The sequence below is a fragment of the Lissotriton helveticus genome, chromosome 11, assembly GCF_964261635.1.
Source record: "Lissotriton helveticus chromosome 11, aLisHel1.1, whole genome shotgun sequence".
Lineage (NCBI taxonomy): Eukaryota > Metazoa > Chordata > Amphibia > Caudata > Salamandridae > Lissotriton > Lissotriton helveticus.
Window position 1 is genome coordinate 882,529,476 of NC_136072.1, and position 14,968 is coordinate 882,544,443.

Consider the following 14,968-nt stretch of genomic DNA (forward strand, 5'->3'; position numbering starts at 1 on the left):
AAAACAACATCCATCAATCCACACACCCTACATGGTTTAGCATGCACTCATGTAGGCAAGCACGTCAACGCCATGCAAACAGGGGTAGTAAGCACTATATAAATGCTGCAATTGAAATACCATTAATTTATGGGATAACCTTACTTTCAGGCCTGCCTGCAATTTAATCATCCATGTGACCGCCAGAATGATTTCGGACACAAAAAAAGTGGACGTATAAAACTTGTCTTACTCATTGAAACTTTCTACATTCTAAGTTCCACGTGCATTTCTTACAAGCCCTCAAACTAAATACGTCCAAATACCTAAACGACTAATTCAGAATCTCATGTAAGGTAAAGAACTCACAATAAATAACCGATTTTCACTGGAAAATCCCCAAAGTATCATACTTACACTTTATTCTGCTCCTTCACAGGATGTGCTCCAGGACTTTGAACTACATACCGAGAGAAACGAGGCAGCCCCTCGTCAGCCTTGCATTATTACTCTTGACCTCAAATAAAGTTTGATTTCTCCGAATTGAGTTAATACAGTGATTCTTCACGTATACTTCTCAACATTCAATTTTATCCAGCGCGCATTTGCTCCCATTTATCACCTATAGCTCTAAAACTATGCCTCATAACGTCCTTGGACACTCCTTCTAGAACCTTGTACACGAGTTGAAAGATGATGGGTTTTTTATGCTTATTTTGATGTGTTTTTAAGTTGGAGTCTTTGCCGCCTGAAGTACACGGTACGTATTTCCATTTAAAGTTGACAACATATTTTATATCTATATTTTTAAGACTCATTGTTTCAGTCTCTGACTATCATTTCAAACTTTCTGACACTGTATATGGCTTTGATCTCCACCCATAATCGATTTCTGCTATAGAAAAATCAAATACACTTCTTAGTGTTGCCTGTTGTTTGTTCCTCTTTTAGAATGTCCTAAGCAGTTTTGGGGACCAGATTGCAAGGAAAAATGTGCATGCCACCCTAATGGTCAATGCGATGACGTAATCGGTCAGTGCACTTGCAACCCAAATCGCTGGGGAGTAAATTGCGAGAAGGCCTGCTTGTGCAAGTATGGCAAGTGTGACCAGAACAATGGAAAATGCACTTGCGATCCAAGCTGGTGGGGTCCACAGTGCTCCAACCCGTGCTATTGCAGCACCAACTCTCAGTGTGAGCAGAATACTGGACGGTGCATCTGCCAACCTGGATGGTGGGCACGCAGTTGCAACAACCAATGTGCCTGCAACAATTCCCCCTGTGAGCAGTTGACTGGCAGGTGCCAGTGTCGTGAGCGGCTGTGGGGGCCACGCTGTGAACGCTTTTGCCAGTGCCACAAGGGAAAATGTAACCAAGTGGATGGGACTTGCACCTGTGATCCAGGGTACAGGGGGAGGTTCTGCCGAGAGCCGTGCCCAGCTGGATTATATGGACAAGGATGTCGGAGACGGTAAGTTCTCAATATTTTGCTCTATGGCACGGAGGAGATATGCAGGTTCCTACAACAAGGATTTGTTGGGTGGAGTGCGATTTAGAATGCTGGCAGAAAGGAGTCACTTATTTAGGTACAGAAATTCCAAGTTTTTGTGTTTTGCAGTCAGCTGTACATTGAAAATGTGAGAGACTTCTTGATATTTCAATCTCAAGTTACTATTTAGCAAAACCTCCTCCAGCCCTCTTATAATTATCTATAAATCTATCAATTAGCTCACACATTCCTATCCACAAAGCCCTCTATTAGCCAGATAATTGCCTTCCCTAAATCAATATATTAAGCAAAACATTGACATGCATGGCCCCATCAAAATCACACACATTGCTATCCCCAACACTTTTCTTACCTAACATGCTGTTATCCATGAAATCGTCCAATAGACCACACAAAGTTAAATTGAAACTCATCTCTTTAACCACAAATTACTTTTTCTAGGGTGTCTGGTATCAACATATCGTGGAAAAAATATTTCCTGACAATATGTTGTGTCCTAATTATTGTTTACAAAAATATTGCCCCTTTGGTTTCAATAATTGAGCATCTACACCAAAGGAGACAATATGTTTGTAAATTATATTTAGGACACTATATTTCAGTTAAACAATACATATTGGTCAATGATGTTCTGGCATGCATCTTTTAGGCCATTCATTAGAGCAAACCTTTTTTTTCTCCAAAATCTTTACATTTGGTAACTATGGATCCCACACATTGTTATTCATGAACCACTATGTGAGCACTTGAATGAATCTCCATTAACCCTTCTATGTGTTGTGTTTATCAATGACCCAGCTATGGGTATAGGAATTGATATTCATGAACCTATCTGGGAACCAATCAGTTCTCATCCACGGACCCATGTGTGAGCTCGTGTGCTGCTATCCTTGAACCTTTCCATTTGCTCACATTATTGTGGAATGTGTGCATGTACTGTTATCAAGAAAACATTTATCAACGTAAGTTGATTTTCACTAAATTGTAAATCGCCAATGTGTGAATGGACTGACTCTCAGTCTCTCTGTTGAAGTTTGCTGCATTGGCTGTGAAATGAGTTGTACTTATAGGCAGTAAGGTTCCTGAGACGATATAAGTGCTGGACACATTCCACGTCCAGATAAAATTTACACACACAGAAGTACAAGCAGCCATACATACATACATGCATGTAGAAAGAAACCTTTGCAAACTCATAATACAAATACTGCTAGTCTTATGTAAAGAGTAGGCTTACATATTCCGTCCTATTACAAATAGCAAGATTGACTTTTTCTGTCGTATTACAAATACTATTATGCTTATGTAAAGAGTAGGTTTCATTTTCCGGTCATGTAAAGAGGGGCACTGAACTAAAGTTGTGCTTTAGGAAGCCATAGCTTATTTCATCCATGTATTAATTTACATATTAATGTCACTTCTCCTCAGGTGTGGCCAATGTAAAGGGCTGCAACCCTGCACAATCGCTGATGGCAGATGTCTTGCCTGTGAAGCAGGTTGGAATGGGACGAAATGTGATCAGGTCTGCTCCACTGGGTTTTACGGGGAGGCTTGCGAAAAGATTTGTCCGCCTTGCAAGGATGGCCACACATGCAACCATATCAATGGAAAGTGTTCACACTGCAACCCCGGCTGGATCGGAGATAGGTAAGCTGCTGCTAATTTCGCAAGTATTCACGTTATTTTACTGAAGATCGGCGAACACAATTTGCAACAATCTGCTGATCAAAGCGTAGGAGAAGATGGTTATGCAAAAATATTTTTCAATGCTGCTGTTGCTTTATAGGAGTGCTATACCCCAACTAATTTGCATGCGTTGGAAAGCATAGCAGCAGTATCACATCCATTCTTTCAATTTAATCACTACATTGCAACATACATATAGCTTGAGATTAGAATAGTGATGATACACTTCACAAGGTAAGCATAGGTAGCGTTAAAAATGGCAATTGTATACTTACCGTGTGATGTAGGTTTAGGATGGATAATGGATGCAATATTATTGTAGGTCAAAATTATCAACATTGATATGGGGTTATACAATCAACCGAAGTACTTTTTCCCAGATTTACAGGCTTGTATAATATGTTTTAAATAAATATTTGGAATGGGATTTTGATGGTTTTTATTTATATATGCTCTGTGAAAAACACCTACATTCCAGAGACAGTTCTAGAAGCAGAGTCTATGAAACTCTTCAGATTTTCCTTAGGACCGTGATCAAAAGGTAATGCTGTATTTGTATCTCGCTTTATTGGCAGCACTGAATAGAGCGTGCAGCGCTGATTTTTAAAATATCGCCGTTTTTTCTATTTTTGTTCTTTTAATTTATTTGACCCTGTTTTTATTGTCACCTTTATAGCGCCCACACACTTGCACTCTAATTTGTGCCCCCCACCGCTTTTTGAGCGGATTCGGTTGGTTATTTGCCGGCTCTTCGTGGCGTCTTCCGCCATCTTGGGTGGGACCGGGACCTCCTCTACGTTATTCGCCTGAGCGCTCTAGTGCTCAGAGCAGGTCAGCCTCTATTTAAGGCGAACACCTATTACAACTCGCCCCTGGGAAAGGTAATGCTGTATTTGTATCTCGCTTTATTGGCAGCACTGAATAGAGCGTGCAGCGCTGATTTTTAAAATATCGCCGTTTTTTCTATTTTTGTTCTTTTAATTTATTTGACCCTGTTTTTATTGTCACCTTTATAGCGCCCACACACTTGCACTCTAATTTGTGCCCCCCACCGCTTTTTGAGCGGATTCGGTTGGTTATTTGCCGGCTCTTCGTGGCGTCTTCCGCCATCTTGGGTGGGACCGGGACCTCCTCTACGTTATTCGCCTGAGCGCTCTAGTGCTCAGAGCAGGTCAGCCTCTATTTAATCCTCACCCCTCCAGCGCAGCGGTGACGCGCAGCGGTAGCGCCTGACTCGCGCCTGAGTCGAGCCAGAGTCTGCCCGTCTGCGCCCGTCCGCGCTAAGGACGCGCGGGGCGTCGCGGGTCTCTCTTGGCGTTACCCTCTGAGTGAGAGGATGATCGCTTACTCTAGTGCCTCGCTTCGAGCTATCGGGGATTCTCTCCCGCGGTGCTCCTTTGCATCGTACCATCCACTGTGTGGCCCTTATCAGTGTGCCTGTAAGAGGTGGTCGTTGGGCCAGCCAGTAGGTATTCGTGACTCTGCCGCCCCCCTCGCTCCACAAGCACACTCTGGTGTTTCCCCGGCGATTGGAGGCTTGGGGCATGGTCTACGACTCCTAAATCTTAATACCAGATCTCTGGTAAAACACCATCTGTCCATTGTAGATCTAATCTTGGATGAGCTGCCAGACCTGTTTGCCATTACCGAAACTTGGCTTCAGGATACCGATGACGCCATAGTCAATCTTGCCTGTCCTCCTGGCTATTCATGTTTCACATCTAATCGCCGGTCTAGAGGTAGAGGTATCGCCTTATTTATTAAATCCACTTTCACGTGTACCTGGACGGTCCTACAGATCGCTGGATGCGAAAGCGCGCTGTTTAAGATCATCATCAGTCCCCAGTTCTCGCTGTCAGGGATGGTTGTTTATCGCCCCCAGGCAGCGATGTTGCTTTTAGGGGCGCCTTTCCGGAGGCGGTGAGTACACTGGCTAGTGGCTGCGCCAACTTTTCAATCTTAGGTGACCTCAACCTCCATTTTGACAGGCTAGAGACCTTGGCCATCAGTGGTTTTCTGGCCGATTTAGAGGCCCTGCAGTTGACCCAACTGGTCTCTCAACCTACACATTTGGCCGGTCACACTTTGGATCCGTTTTTTACGAACTTAACGGATGTCCAAATTGCGGCGGTTTCTCCTGTGGCATGGTCTGACCACTTTCTGGTGTCCGTCTGGCTACCCCTTCCTGTCACCCCCATTATTCCACCTTCTAAGTGGATTCCTCAGCGCCACTGGAACAAGCTTAGGCTAGAGGACCTTCATCACATCATGGCTGTTGAGCCCTTAGGTCCCCTGCTTAATGCTACCTCGGGCTATGACCTGTTTTGTAACTGGATTACTAAGGCGCTTGACGCCCTGGTACCTATCATCTCCAGTAAATCCAGCCCTCGGCAGGCTAGCCCCTGGTACGACAGTGCTCTTCGCGCCTTGAAGGCCTCCTGTAGACGGGCAGAAAGGGAGTGGCGTAAGACGTATGACGCCGTCAGAAAAACTGCTTATCTGGCTTCTGTTAAGCTCTACCACCGAGCTATATGCAGAACCCGGACGGCGTTCTACGCGGCAGAATTCCGTAGCAGTCTCAATCCTTCCAAGACCATCTTTAAAACCATAAAAGATCTGATGGCAAAGAGAGCTGCCCCGCAGGTGGATAGTTCCATCTCCCACTGCGAAACCCTGGCTACTTTTTTCTTGGACAAAGTTAAGAACATCTACCAGGCGTTTCCAAGTACGACGCTACCCGTGACCCCCTCGAGGGGCTCCAGTAGCTGTCCTTCGCTGCACTCTCTCCCCATTCTCTCTGACGAGGGGTTTGCCAAGTGGGCACAGCGTGTTAAATCCGGCTCGCCCGCAGACCCGCTAAGATCTGCCCTCTTCAGGGATGTTGCTTTTCAGGGACGCACGATAGTGTGCTCACTGATTAATCTCTCCCTGACCTCGGGCCTTGTTCCTGCCAAGTGGAAGCAAGCGGTGGTTTCCCCGATCCTCAAAAAAACATCTTTGGATCCTTTAAAACCAGAAAACTACCGCCCTATCTCTCTGCTTCCTTGGCCGGCCAAAGTTATGGAGGCCCATGTAAATCTGGCCCTCGCGGAGCATATGACCCGAGCTAATGTCCTCAATCCCATGCAGAATGGGTTCCGTGCTGGTCACAGCACGGAGACGGCCCTTCTGGCTATGGTTGAGCATTTGCGGACTGTGTTGGATGCAGGTCAAACGGCAGCGCTTATTTTATTAGACCTTAGCGCTGCCTTTGACACCGTGTCCCATCGCATCCTTCTACACCGCTTACAGGACATTGGCATTTGTGGCTCGGCTCTGCAATGGTTCCGCTCCTTCCTCAGTGATCGCTCCTTCTGCGTTGCCACCCCTCCTTTTCAGTCCAAGTACCATCCTTTGGACCTGGGGGTTCCTCAGGGCTCCTCGCTGAGTCCCACGCTTTTCAATCTGTACGTGCAGCCGCTGGCTGAGGTCGCCAGGCAGTGGGGCCTAACCATGGTCTCTTATGCCGACGATACTCAGCTAGCGGTTACGATCAGCGGGGATGCCGAGCAGGATGCCCCCAGGTTCCGAAATGGACTGAGAGAGGTGGCCAGCTGGATGAATAACAACTGTCTCCAGCTGAACGCGAAAAAAACGGAGGTGATGATCGTTGGAAGAGATGCGGACCGTTGGGGGGACAGTTGGTGGCCACCTGAGCTGGGGCCGGCCCCGGTACCAGTCCTGGAACTCAGGAATCTGGGAGTGTGGCTTGACCACACATTAAGCTTTGTGACCCATACCAAGAGAGTGGCGGCAGGCTGCTTTGGTGTATTACGCGGGTTAAGACCGGTGCTTAAATTTTTTGACGCCCCGACAAGACAGCTGGTCATTCAAGCGATGATTATTTCCCGGTTGGACTACGCTAGTTCACTCCTTCTTGGAGCAAACCAAGCTGAGATCCTTCGTCTACAATGGGTACAGAATGCAGCGGCGAGGGCGGTGGTCGGTTTGCCTCGGACCTGTCCTACCTCTAAAACTCTTCGGTCCTTGCACTGGCTACCGATCAAAAACAGAATCCACTTTAAGGCTCTTAGCCTGGTTTTTAAAATCTTGCAAGGGTCGGCACCAGAGATACTTAATAAACTTGTCTCTCCCTATGTTCCAACTCGCTCACTCAGATCTCTTGGTCAATCTCTTGTGGTTGTCCCCCGTTTCAGACTTAGCCGGATGGGTGGACGCTCCTTTCGAGTGAGAGCTGCGACTCTCTGGAATGCGCTTCCCTTGGAAATCCGCCTCTTGGATGATCTATTATCATTCCGTAGGGCCCTGAAAACCTTCCTGTTTTAAACTACCTTGTTTATTATCCTTGTTTCTTCTTTGTTGCTTGTTTTAGTGTTGTGTTGTGTCCACCTTTCCCTGCGCCAGGACGCTCCTTCGCTGGAGCATCTGTGCGCATTAAAAATGACAATAACATAACATAACATCAACATTAATGTACTGATAGACATTTATGTGGACATTTTAAATGTACTTAAGTGCTAATGAGAAAAATGTTTTGCTCATAGGAATGTTCTAATATCTGTAACTTTAGTTGACCCATTGCTGTCCTTTGTCCAGGTGTGAAGTCAAATGCCCCAATGGCACCTATGGTGAAAACTGTGCTTTTGTCTGCAATGACTGCTACAATGGGGAATGCCACTTTGAAACTGGACAGTGCCTTTGCAGTGCAGGATCCTATGGTCCATAGTAAGTGATACTATAATTTTCCGCCTTGGTGTTGGTGTGGAATGAGGTTTCTGAATTTATTGTTAATATTTTTCAAAATTGCCTGCTTCCCTCGTGTAAGGCTGCATATGTACCTAGGCTAATGCACTCAAATTCTCTTCCTCCTGCTTACAGTGGCCGACTTGGACTTCATTTAGGTGCTAGTTTGAAACTCATGATTGGCATGCTTTCCTTCCAGATCTTCATGATTGGCAATCTGACAATAAACAGCAGTCAAAAACTGTGAAGTGGCCAAAATATACTCTACAAAACATACACATAAAATAACTCATATCTTAATGACACTTGGCATTTGCTAGTATTCCATCTCCCCTACTTCTCCTTCCCCTTACTCCTTCAATCTATCTTTCTCATTTTCTTTCTTTCCTCTTTTCTCTTCCTCCGACTGCTACAAGGATCAGCAAATCAACACAGACGAGCATCAACTCCTGTATGTTTAATTTAATGTTTTAATATAAATGCAATGGACACCTTATTTGTTGTCATTGTCGCTTTACCAGTTTGCATGTTTTAAAGAATGTATTGATGTGGTTTATGGTTTATGTCATCTTGGTGGTGAAATAATTTTACTTGGCATTTGAATAAATGATGTAATGCCTAGTGCGGTGTGGCGACGTGCTTTAGATGGCCAATAAATGGGTACATTTTGGGATCATATTCTCACTACAGCTATAAGGGTGTGGATGGCTCCGTTAACATTCATTACTAAAGGCTGTGGACTGTGTGTAGCAGTGTAAAAGACAGAGTCAAGAGATACAGAATTATGTTAGCCCAAAAATTAAGTTGGAGAGATTCTTTTGACGCAACACAACTGGTTGACTAAATAAGCGAAACACAAGGTTAAGCGAATAATTGATTATGGGAAATACCTTAAAGTTATATGAAGGCCATTTAGACCCTGGCAGCCGCCATCCCTGCTCAAAGGAGGATCGGGCCTTCATTCCCTTGGCAGTGAACCCTGCCTAGCAGATGGCAGGGATTTCATTAAAAAACAAAAAACAATGGCTCTGAAAGAAAGGGAATATTGATTTCTCTGACTGGGATCACCACGCCAAATAAGGTGGTCAAAGGGAGTAAATTCTATTGATAGTCATCCCGCCATAAACAGTGGTTTGTGTTCTTCACTCTGACTGGAGGCTTAGTGGCAGATGGGCCAATGGATCAAGGGTTTCCACTGGTAGAGCCAGCTGAGACTCCTCCCGTGGAAACCCTGAAGTTCCACCACTTCTTTATGGCACTTTAATGAGGCAGGTGAACTGGCAATTTATGACGGGTCTCCTGCTGTGCCAATATGTAAATCCCTGTGTCTTTTAATGAGAAATGCTGCATGAAATGCATCAAAATACTCAAATTTATACAACACCCACTAAATTTAGTTACAAATTGGTTTATGAAAAATGTGAACCAAAGTTTTTTTTCTCCTTTTCTTAGACCAGCATTTCTGTGTCCCTGATTCACAAAGGTAAACTTACAGTTTTGAGTAGATTTACAATTGTTTGCTATTCTCAATGGTATTTTACTAGTTGTATCTTTATGACGGTGGGGTCTCTACACATAAAAAGATATAACTACCCTAGTAAAATACCTTTGTGAATACCAAACAATCTTATACTAACACAAAGGTGTAGGTTTATCTTTGTGAATCAGACCCACTCTGTCATGGCTTTGGCCCTGAGTTCCACTATTTTTGGCTTTGTCTTTGCACTCAATTTCTATATTTACATCATTTAAGTTTGTAATCTTTTAAGGTGGTAACCTGCATAGATGATCATTTCTTGTTTGGTTCTGCATGTCTGTCAAGTTTGACGTATTTCTGGAAAGGTGCTTTCTATGTCTAAGCTGCATGACTTGACCATCATCTATTTCTAGTGCATTAGTTCCTGTCTTGCACTTAAGTCTTGAAGACCATTCACTTATGTCTAGGCTAAATAATGATTGTGTTCCTGCTATGAATGAGTGTGAGAACCTCCATTTGTTTCCCAGTCTGCCAGTATTCATTTAATTGATGGGTGTACCTCACCTTAATTCCTTTGGAGGGAATCATGAATGTAAATTTCTGACAGTTGCAATCAGAAATTGAAATGCCTTGAAAGTGAAATACTTACTTTCATTTCTTTCTTTGGTATTGATAGCTTCTACGTCTTTCATTTACTCCCATCACCTAGGCTCTTTTATGTCTACCCATGAGAGAGGCATTTAATGAGCGTTGTAAACCAGTGCAGTCACCCATAACTGGAATCCCTCACCTAGGCAAGACTGCATTTTCTGTTATTGTATGTTATGGTAAGAGACAGTGTGCAGGATGATTGATTCCCTCTTCAAGGATGCATTGTGTCCAGCACAAAATAGTGGATCACTACACAAGGTAAAAGGCCATTCCATCTTCCCAGTTCTTGAAGTTGCTCTTGTGGTTGCAGCCCTGAAATCATATAGCAGTTTTACTCTGGATTAATTTCATAATACAATATACATCAAGGCCAGGGCCAAACCTGAAAGCAAAAAATCAGCTGACCTTGTTTAAGCGCTTGGGCAGATCTGTTACCCGATCTTTCAGAAGACTGATTATCTCTGAGGCGGGTGTCCTAATTGGGTGGAGCTCAGCCCACATCAAGATGGCCCTCTGTGGTCTCCCTCTTTGTTTTGACTGAGAGCTATCTGGAACTTCGAGGGACCCACCTAGGGAGTCCAGACAATATCTTTCCAAATAAACACTGCTTTGACCACATAGAGTTTGGCAATTAATGCCAAATAGAGTATATTCGAGAGGCCAAGGGCACTGTAGACTGCACAGGGTAGTGAATCCTACTGGAGCCAAGAGGACCTTGTGTTCCAGATTATGGACCAAATATGAGCTCTGAACACCAGAGAGTCCATGACATGAATAGACATTTAAGGACTGCAGCTGTATTAAGACTGCGGTGCCCCTTTTCCAACACTGCCGTTGTGTAGTCCTGTATTACCCTATTTCTGCATCAGTACAGAATGAGGCATCTACTATTTCACCGACCATAGAGCCAAACAAAGATGAGCTGACTGACCCCTGAATCTTTTGAACCACCACAATATGACCTATAGTTGCTGAGATATCTCATTTTTAACATCCTGCTGAAACCTTATCTAACCACGGATTCTCTAGAGATTCTGGCATACTCTAACCCTGGCCCCCTGAATTGGGATTTCCACAATGTGCCCCCCAAATCTAACTATTTGTCCTTTTTTGATGAACTTAGATGCACAAAATGCTTTGTGATTTAAGCTTGTAACTCCTAATGACTTACTTATGTAAGTGTGCCAGTCCTTTCCTTCAGAGATCGAAACTTTGCTTTCAGTTCTCCTGCTGTGCTGTGGGAATAGACAAGGTTCCCGTTTTCTTAAGAGGGGGCGAGGTCATGTTTGAATATCATGCGATTTGGGGAGTTTCGACAGTTATTCAAATAGCACCATTCCCTCGCTCATAAAGAAGCCGGAATACAGAAATATCTTCAAGTGATTGAATGAATTGTCCCCCAGGGATCTGAACTGCTCATGTGATAGAGCGCCGCGATGAAAAAATGAAGGATGTCAGGCGCCCTTGCAGCATCTTCTCCTCTTGAGGTCTAATTGGTTCAGTGCCTGTGGACAGGATCGGAATGAGCTCAGAGGTCCTGGAATGTGAGACTTCTGTGGAGCACATGCTGTCAGGAACTGTTAACGACGCGGCAAGGAATGAGGGCCCGTCTTTCAAAGAGGAGCTGTTTGTTTTCTGAGGGAATGCCTTCCTCCTCCTGTCCACCACCACAGAGGCTCGGGGCGTTGTCGAAGATCCATGACTCGAGTGAAACCGAGCCAAACACTCGGCTATTCCTAACATTTTCAGAAGAAAAAAAACTGCGAAAAGATTCAAGATCGGTCAGTGAGTGACCTATTTTGTCCATCTTTCCTGTGAGGGGATCAGTGTTCTCTTAAAAGATCAGTGTGTGTTGTTAAATAGGGTGTTTGAGCTTGTCATTGTGTGCAGTTAAACGGACAGACTTTGCACTGAACGGCTCCATTTCTTTTATTTGTAATATCTTGCTGTTTGCTCGGTTGTGTCTCAATGGCAGAGGACTTAGGAGGCAGCCTCAAGGGCTCCATTCGTTTGATTCTCTCCTCGGGTGCTTTTCACCCGTTGCATATAGGTGCTCAAGCTAATTAGTTCGTGCGTCACACTCTAGCATCTCTTCACAGTCCATTCGGTATCTCTAGAAGGGCAGGTTTCTCCCATCTCGCTGAGGATGGGCAGTGACAATATGAAATTTAATTCTGGCTCAAGAAAATGCAAAGTTTCCACTCGTGTTGCTTTTTGGTCCTAGAATGATAACATTGCCTGTGACATTTCTTGACGGGTAATTTGACAGCATTTTATACTAGCTTTCATATGATTGCGTGAACCTGACCTCAGGAGCCTGCTTTAATAATCGTGTTCACCCAGGCCGCAGCACACGTATGTCAGTGCAGGCAGCACAAGCCTGTATCTTTCAAGCAGAATCAGAGCTCTAATCCAGTGTGTGACAATTCATACGATGCATCCAAGGGAGCAATATTACATATGTTGGCCATATATTGTGGGATTGTCCATTTGGATTAGTTGGTTGTGTGAGAGGAAGACAGTTTTGTGCTGGTTGCTTGCAAAGTGGGTGTTTTTAGGGCTCGGCCTACGTCCCACGAAGTCGGCGTGGCTTAAGAGTCCTTTTGACTGGGCTGCGAAAATCGTACCTACCAAATTCCAGAAAGCTCGTGATTTTTGCAATGTTGTTTTGGCAGTTGCATGGCAATTGGGCCTCGCATGCCTGTCTTTTTAGAAGACAGCACGCAATAGGCCATAGGCGGAAGAGTTGCTCCGCCTCGTGCGTATTCCGTGCGGACACGCGCAGCAGAAGGCCATTTTTCTTCAATTACCAGCTGTCAGGGGCCGTGGTAATTGAAGACAGATGCTGTGGGCGCGTGCACCACTCTCCAGTTAGTTTTATTTCAGCTGTGTGTGTGCGCATGCTGGCTCCCGGCAAAAGCTTGTTTCCTTTCCAGGGATTGTCCAAAAAGTGTTACTGGCCGAGAAAAGTGGTGCGCGTTACTTTTAAAAAGCAGCATTCAAATCGGCAGCTCGTATGTATATATTATTGCATATGAAAGATAGGTGACTCATGCTAACATTTGGGGAACGTTAATGGGCGAGATTTTACATTTGAAAGGCGAAGAACTATACAGACACCCCCTGGATCGAGCGCTATGGTAGGAAGAAAAAAAATATAAAACAAAAATGACATTTTATGAAGTTAAATTCCGCTGTTTTCCTTGCAATGGCAACATATGTCATTGTGTCAGTGTTAGACGGGGACCCTGAGGGTCGGCCGGATACCGAGGGAGAGATCCCCGGGGGGGACCGTCTCCGGCGATCGTACAGACAAGTACCCTCCCTCCCCACAAACAGGCACCACACCAAGTCGAGTTCAAGGCTTTATATAAGGTTCTTAAGGCAAGTATATCAGCGATACAGGATAACTTGGACCCGGGGGTCCTCTCACTTCTAGTCTCTGTAGGGAAAGGGGGTAGCGGGACAGTCTTGGTACCGGATCGGTACAGGTTGTGGTAGAAGGCGAGCTCACAATCCTCGAGCTGGAGGGTCTGTGGATCGGGCCGCGGCAGCGCCAGCAGGCCAAGGTGATAGTCTCATAAAGCAGAGGGCCGCGGCAGCGCCAGCAGGCCAAGACGATGGTTTCACGAGGCAGAGGGCCGCGGCAGCGCCAGCAGGCCAAGACGATGGTTTCACGAGGCAGAGGGCCGCGGCAGCGCCAGCAGGCCAAGACGATGGTTTCACGAGGCAGAGGGCCGCGGCAGCGCCAGCAGGCCAAGACGATGGTTTCACGAGGTAGAGGGCCGCGGCAGCGCCAGCAGGCCAAGTCACGGATGAGTTCTTCTCGGGTCTCTCGACTCCAGGATACAACTGGCTTCCTGGTCTGGCCCTGCCCCAGTTATAGGTCTGGTCCCCTTTGATGTCCGGACCCTCGCGCCTGGGGGCCGGGAGGTCCGGGATGAGGGAGTCCAGACACCCAGCAGGGGGGTGGAGCCAGCGCCCAGGCGGCCTGGGGTGATCGACACCTGGCGGAGGAGAGCCGTTGACGATTCCTTCTCCCATTGACTCGCCAAGTGGTCACTCTGCCTCCTGGGAGGATGGTGGGGCCTCGATGTCGGGGCCGGCCGGGCCCGGGGTTAGGGTCGAGTGGAGGCCACGCGGCCTCGTGCTGCAGTGCCCCAAGATGGCGGCCGGGTCGATGTCGTAAGGTAGATGGTGACCCGGACCCGCTGGGTCCGGAGCTGGTGTCTTGTAGTGGAGGGATTGCAGGGTACTTCGGGTGGTCGTTTGTGGACTCTGGCTGGGGATGCAGGGAGAGCCAGGGTCCTGGTCCCATTGCGGGGAGGGGGGACAGCTCGAACATGCGGCCTGTCCAACATGCGTCCCCCCCAGCTGAAGGCGGGGAGAGTCAGCCATCTTCCTGGGGACTCTCCTCGCTGAGGCGGAAAAAGCGTGACAGGCCGTCGGCGTTGGCGTGGTCCTGGCCTGGACGATGTTCCACCGTGAAGTCCATCCCCTGCAGGGAGATGGACCAGCGCAACAGCTTCGGGTTCTCCCCCCGCATTTGCATCAGCCATTGCAGGGGTCGGTGGTCTGTTTGCACCCGGAAGTGGGTGCCGAAGAGGTATGGCCGGAGCTTCTTGAGTGCCCAGACTACGGCGAAGGCCTCTCTCTCAATGGTGCTCCAGCGCTGTTCCCGGGGCAAGAGGCGTCGGCTGATGAAGACCACCGGATGGTCGACCCCTTCGGCGTTGAGTTGGGAGAGGACGGCCCCCACACCATGATCGGAGGCGTCCGTCTGCACAATGAATTCCCGGCTGTAGTCGGGAGCCTGGAGCACGGGGGCCGTGCACATGGCGGTCTTTAGCTTCTCGAAGGCTGATTGGCAGTCCGGGGTCCAGTTGACGGTTTTGGGGCTCTTTTTGGAGGTGAGCTCTGTG

General features: G+C 46.6%; 1 protein-coding gene across 1 annotated transcript in view; it reads left to right on the top strand.

The window, feature by feature from the left end:
• SCARF2 (scavenger receptor class F member 2) overlaps nucleotides 1–14,968 on the top strand; it is a 629,499-nt gene that overhangs the window by 312,047 nt on the left and 302,484 nt on the right. The window contains exons 4-6 of the mRNA XM_078667105.1: nucleotides 931–1,450; nucleotides 2,918–3,136; nucleotides 7,772–7,900. Of these exons, the coding sequence (XP_078523231.1) occupies nucleotides 931–1,450; nucleotides 2,918–3,136; nucleotides 7,772–7,900 (868 nt within the window). The remainder of the gene's footprint in view (nucleotides 1–930; nucleotides 1,451–2,917; nucleotides 3,137–7,771; nucleotides 7,901–14,968) is intronic.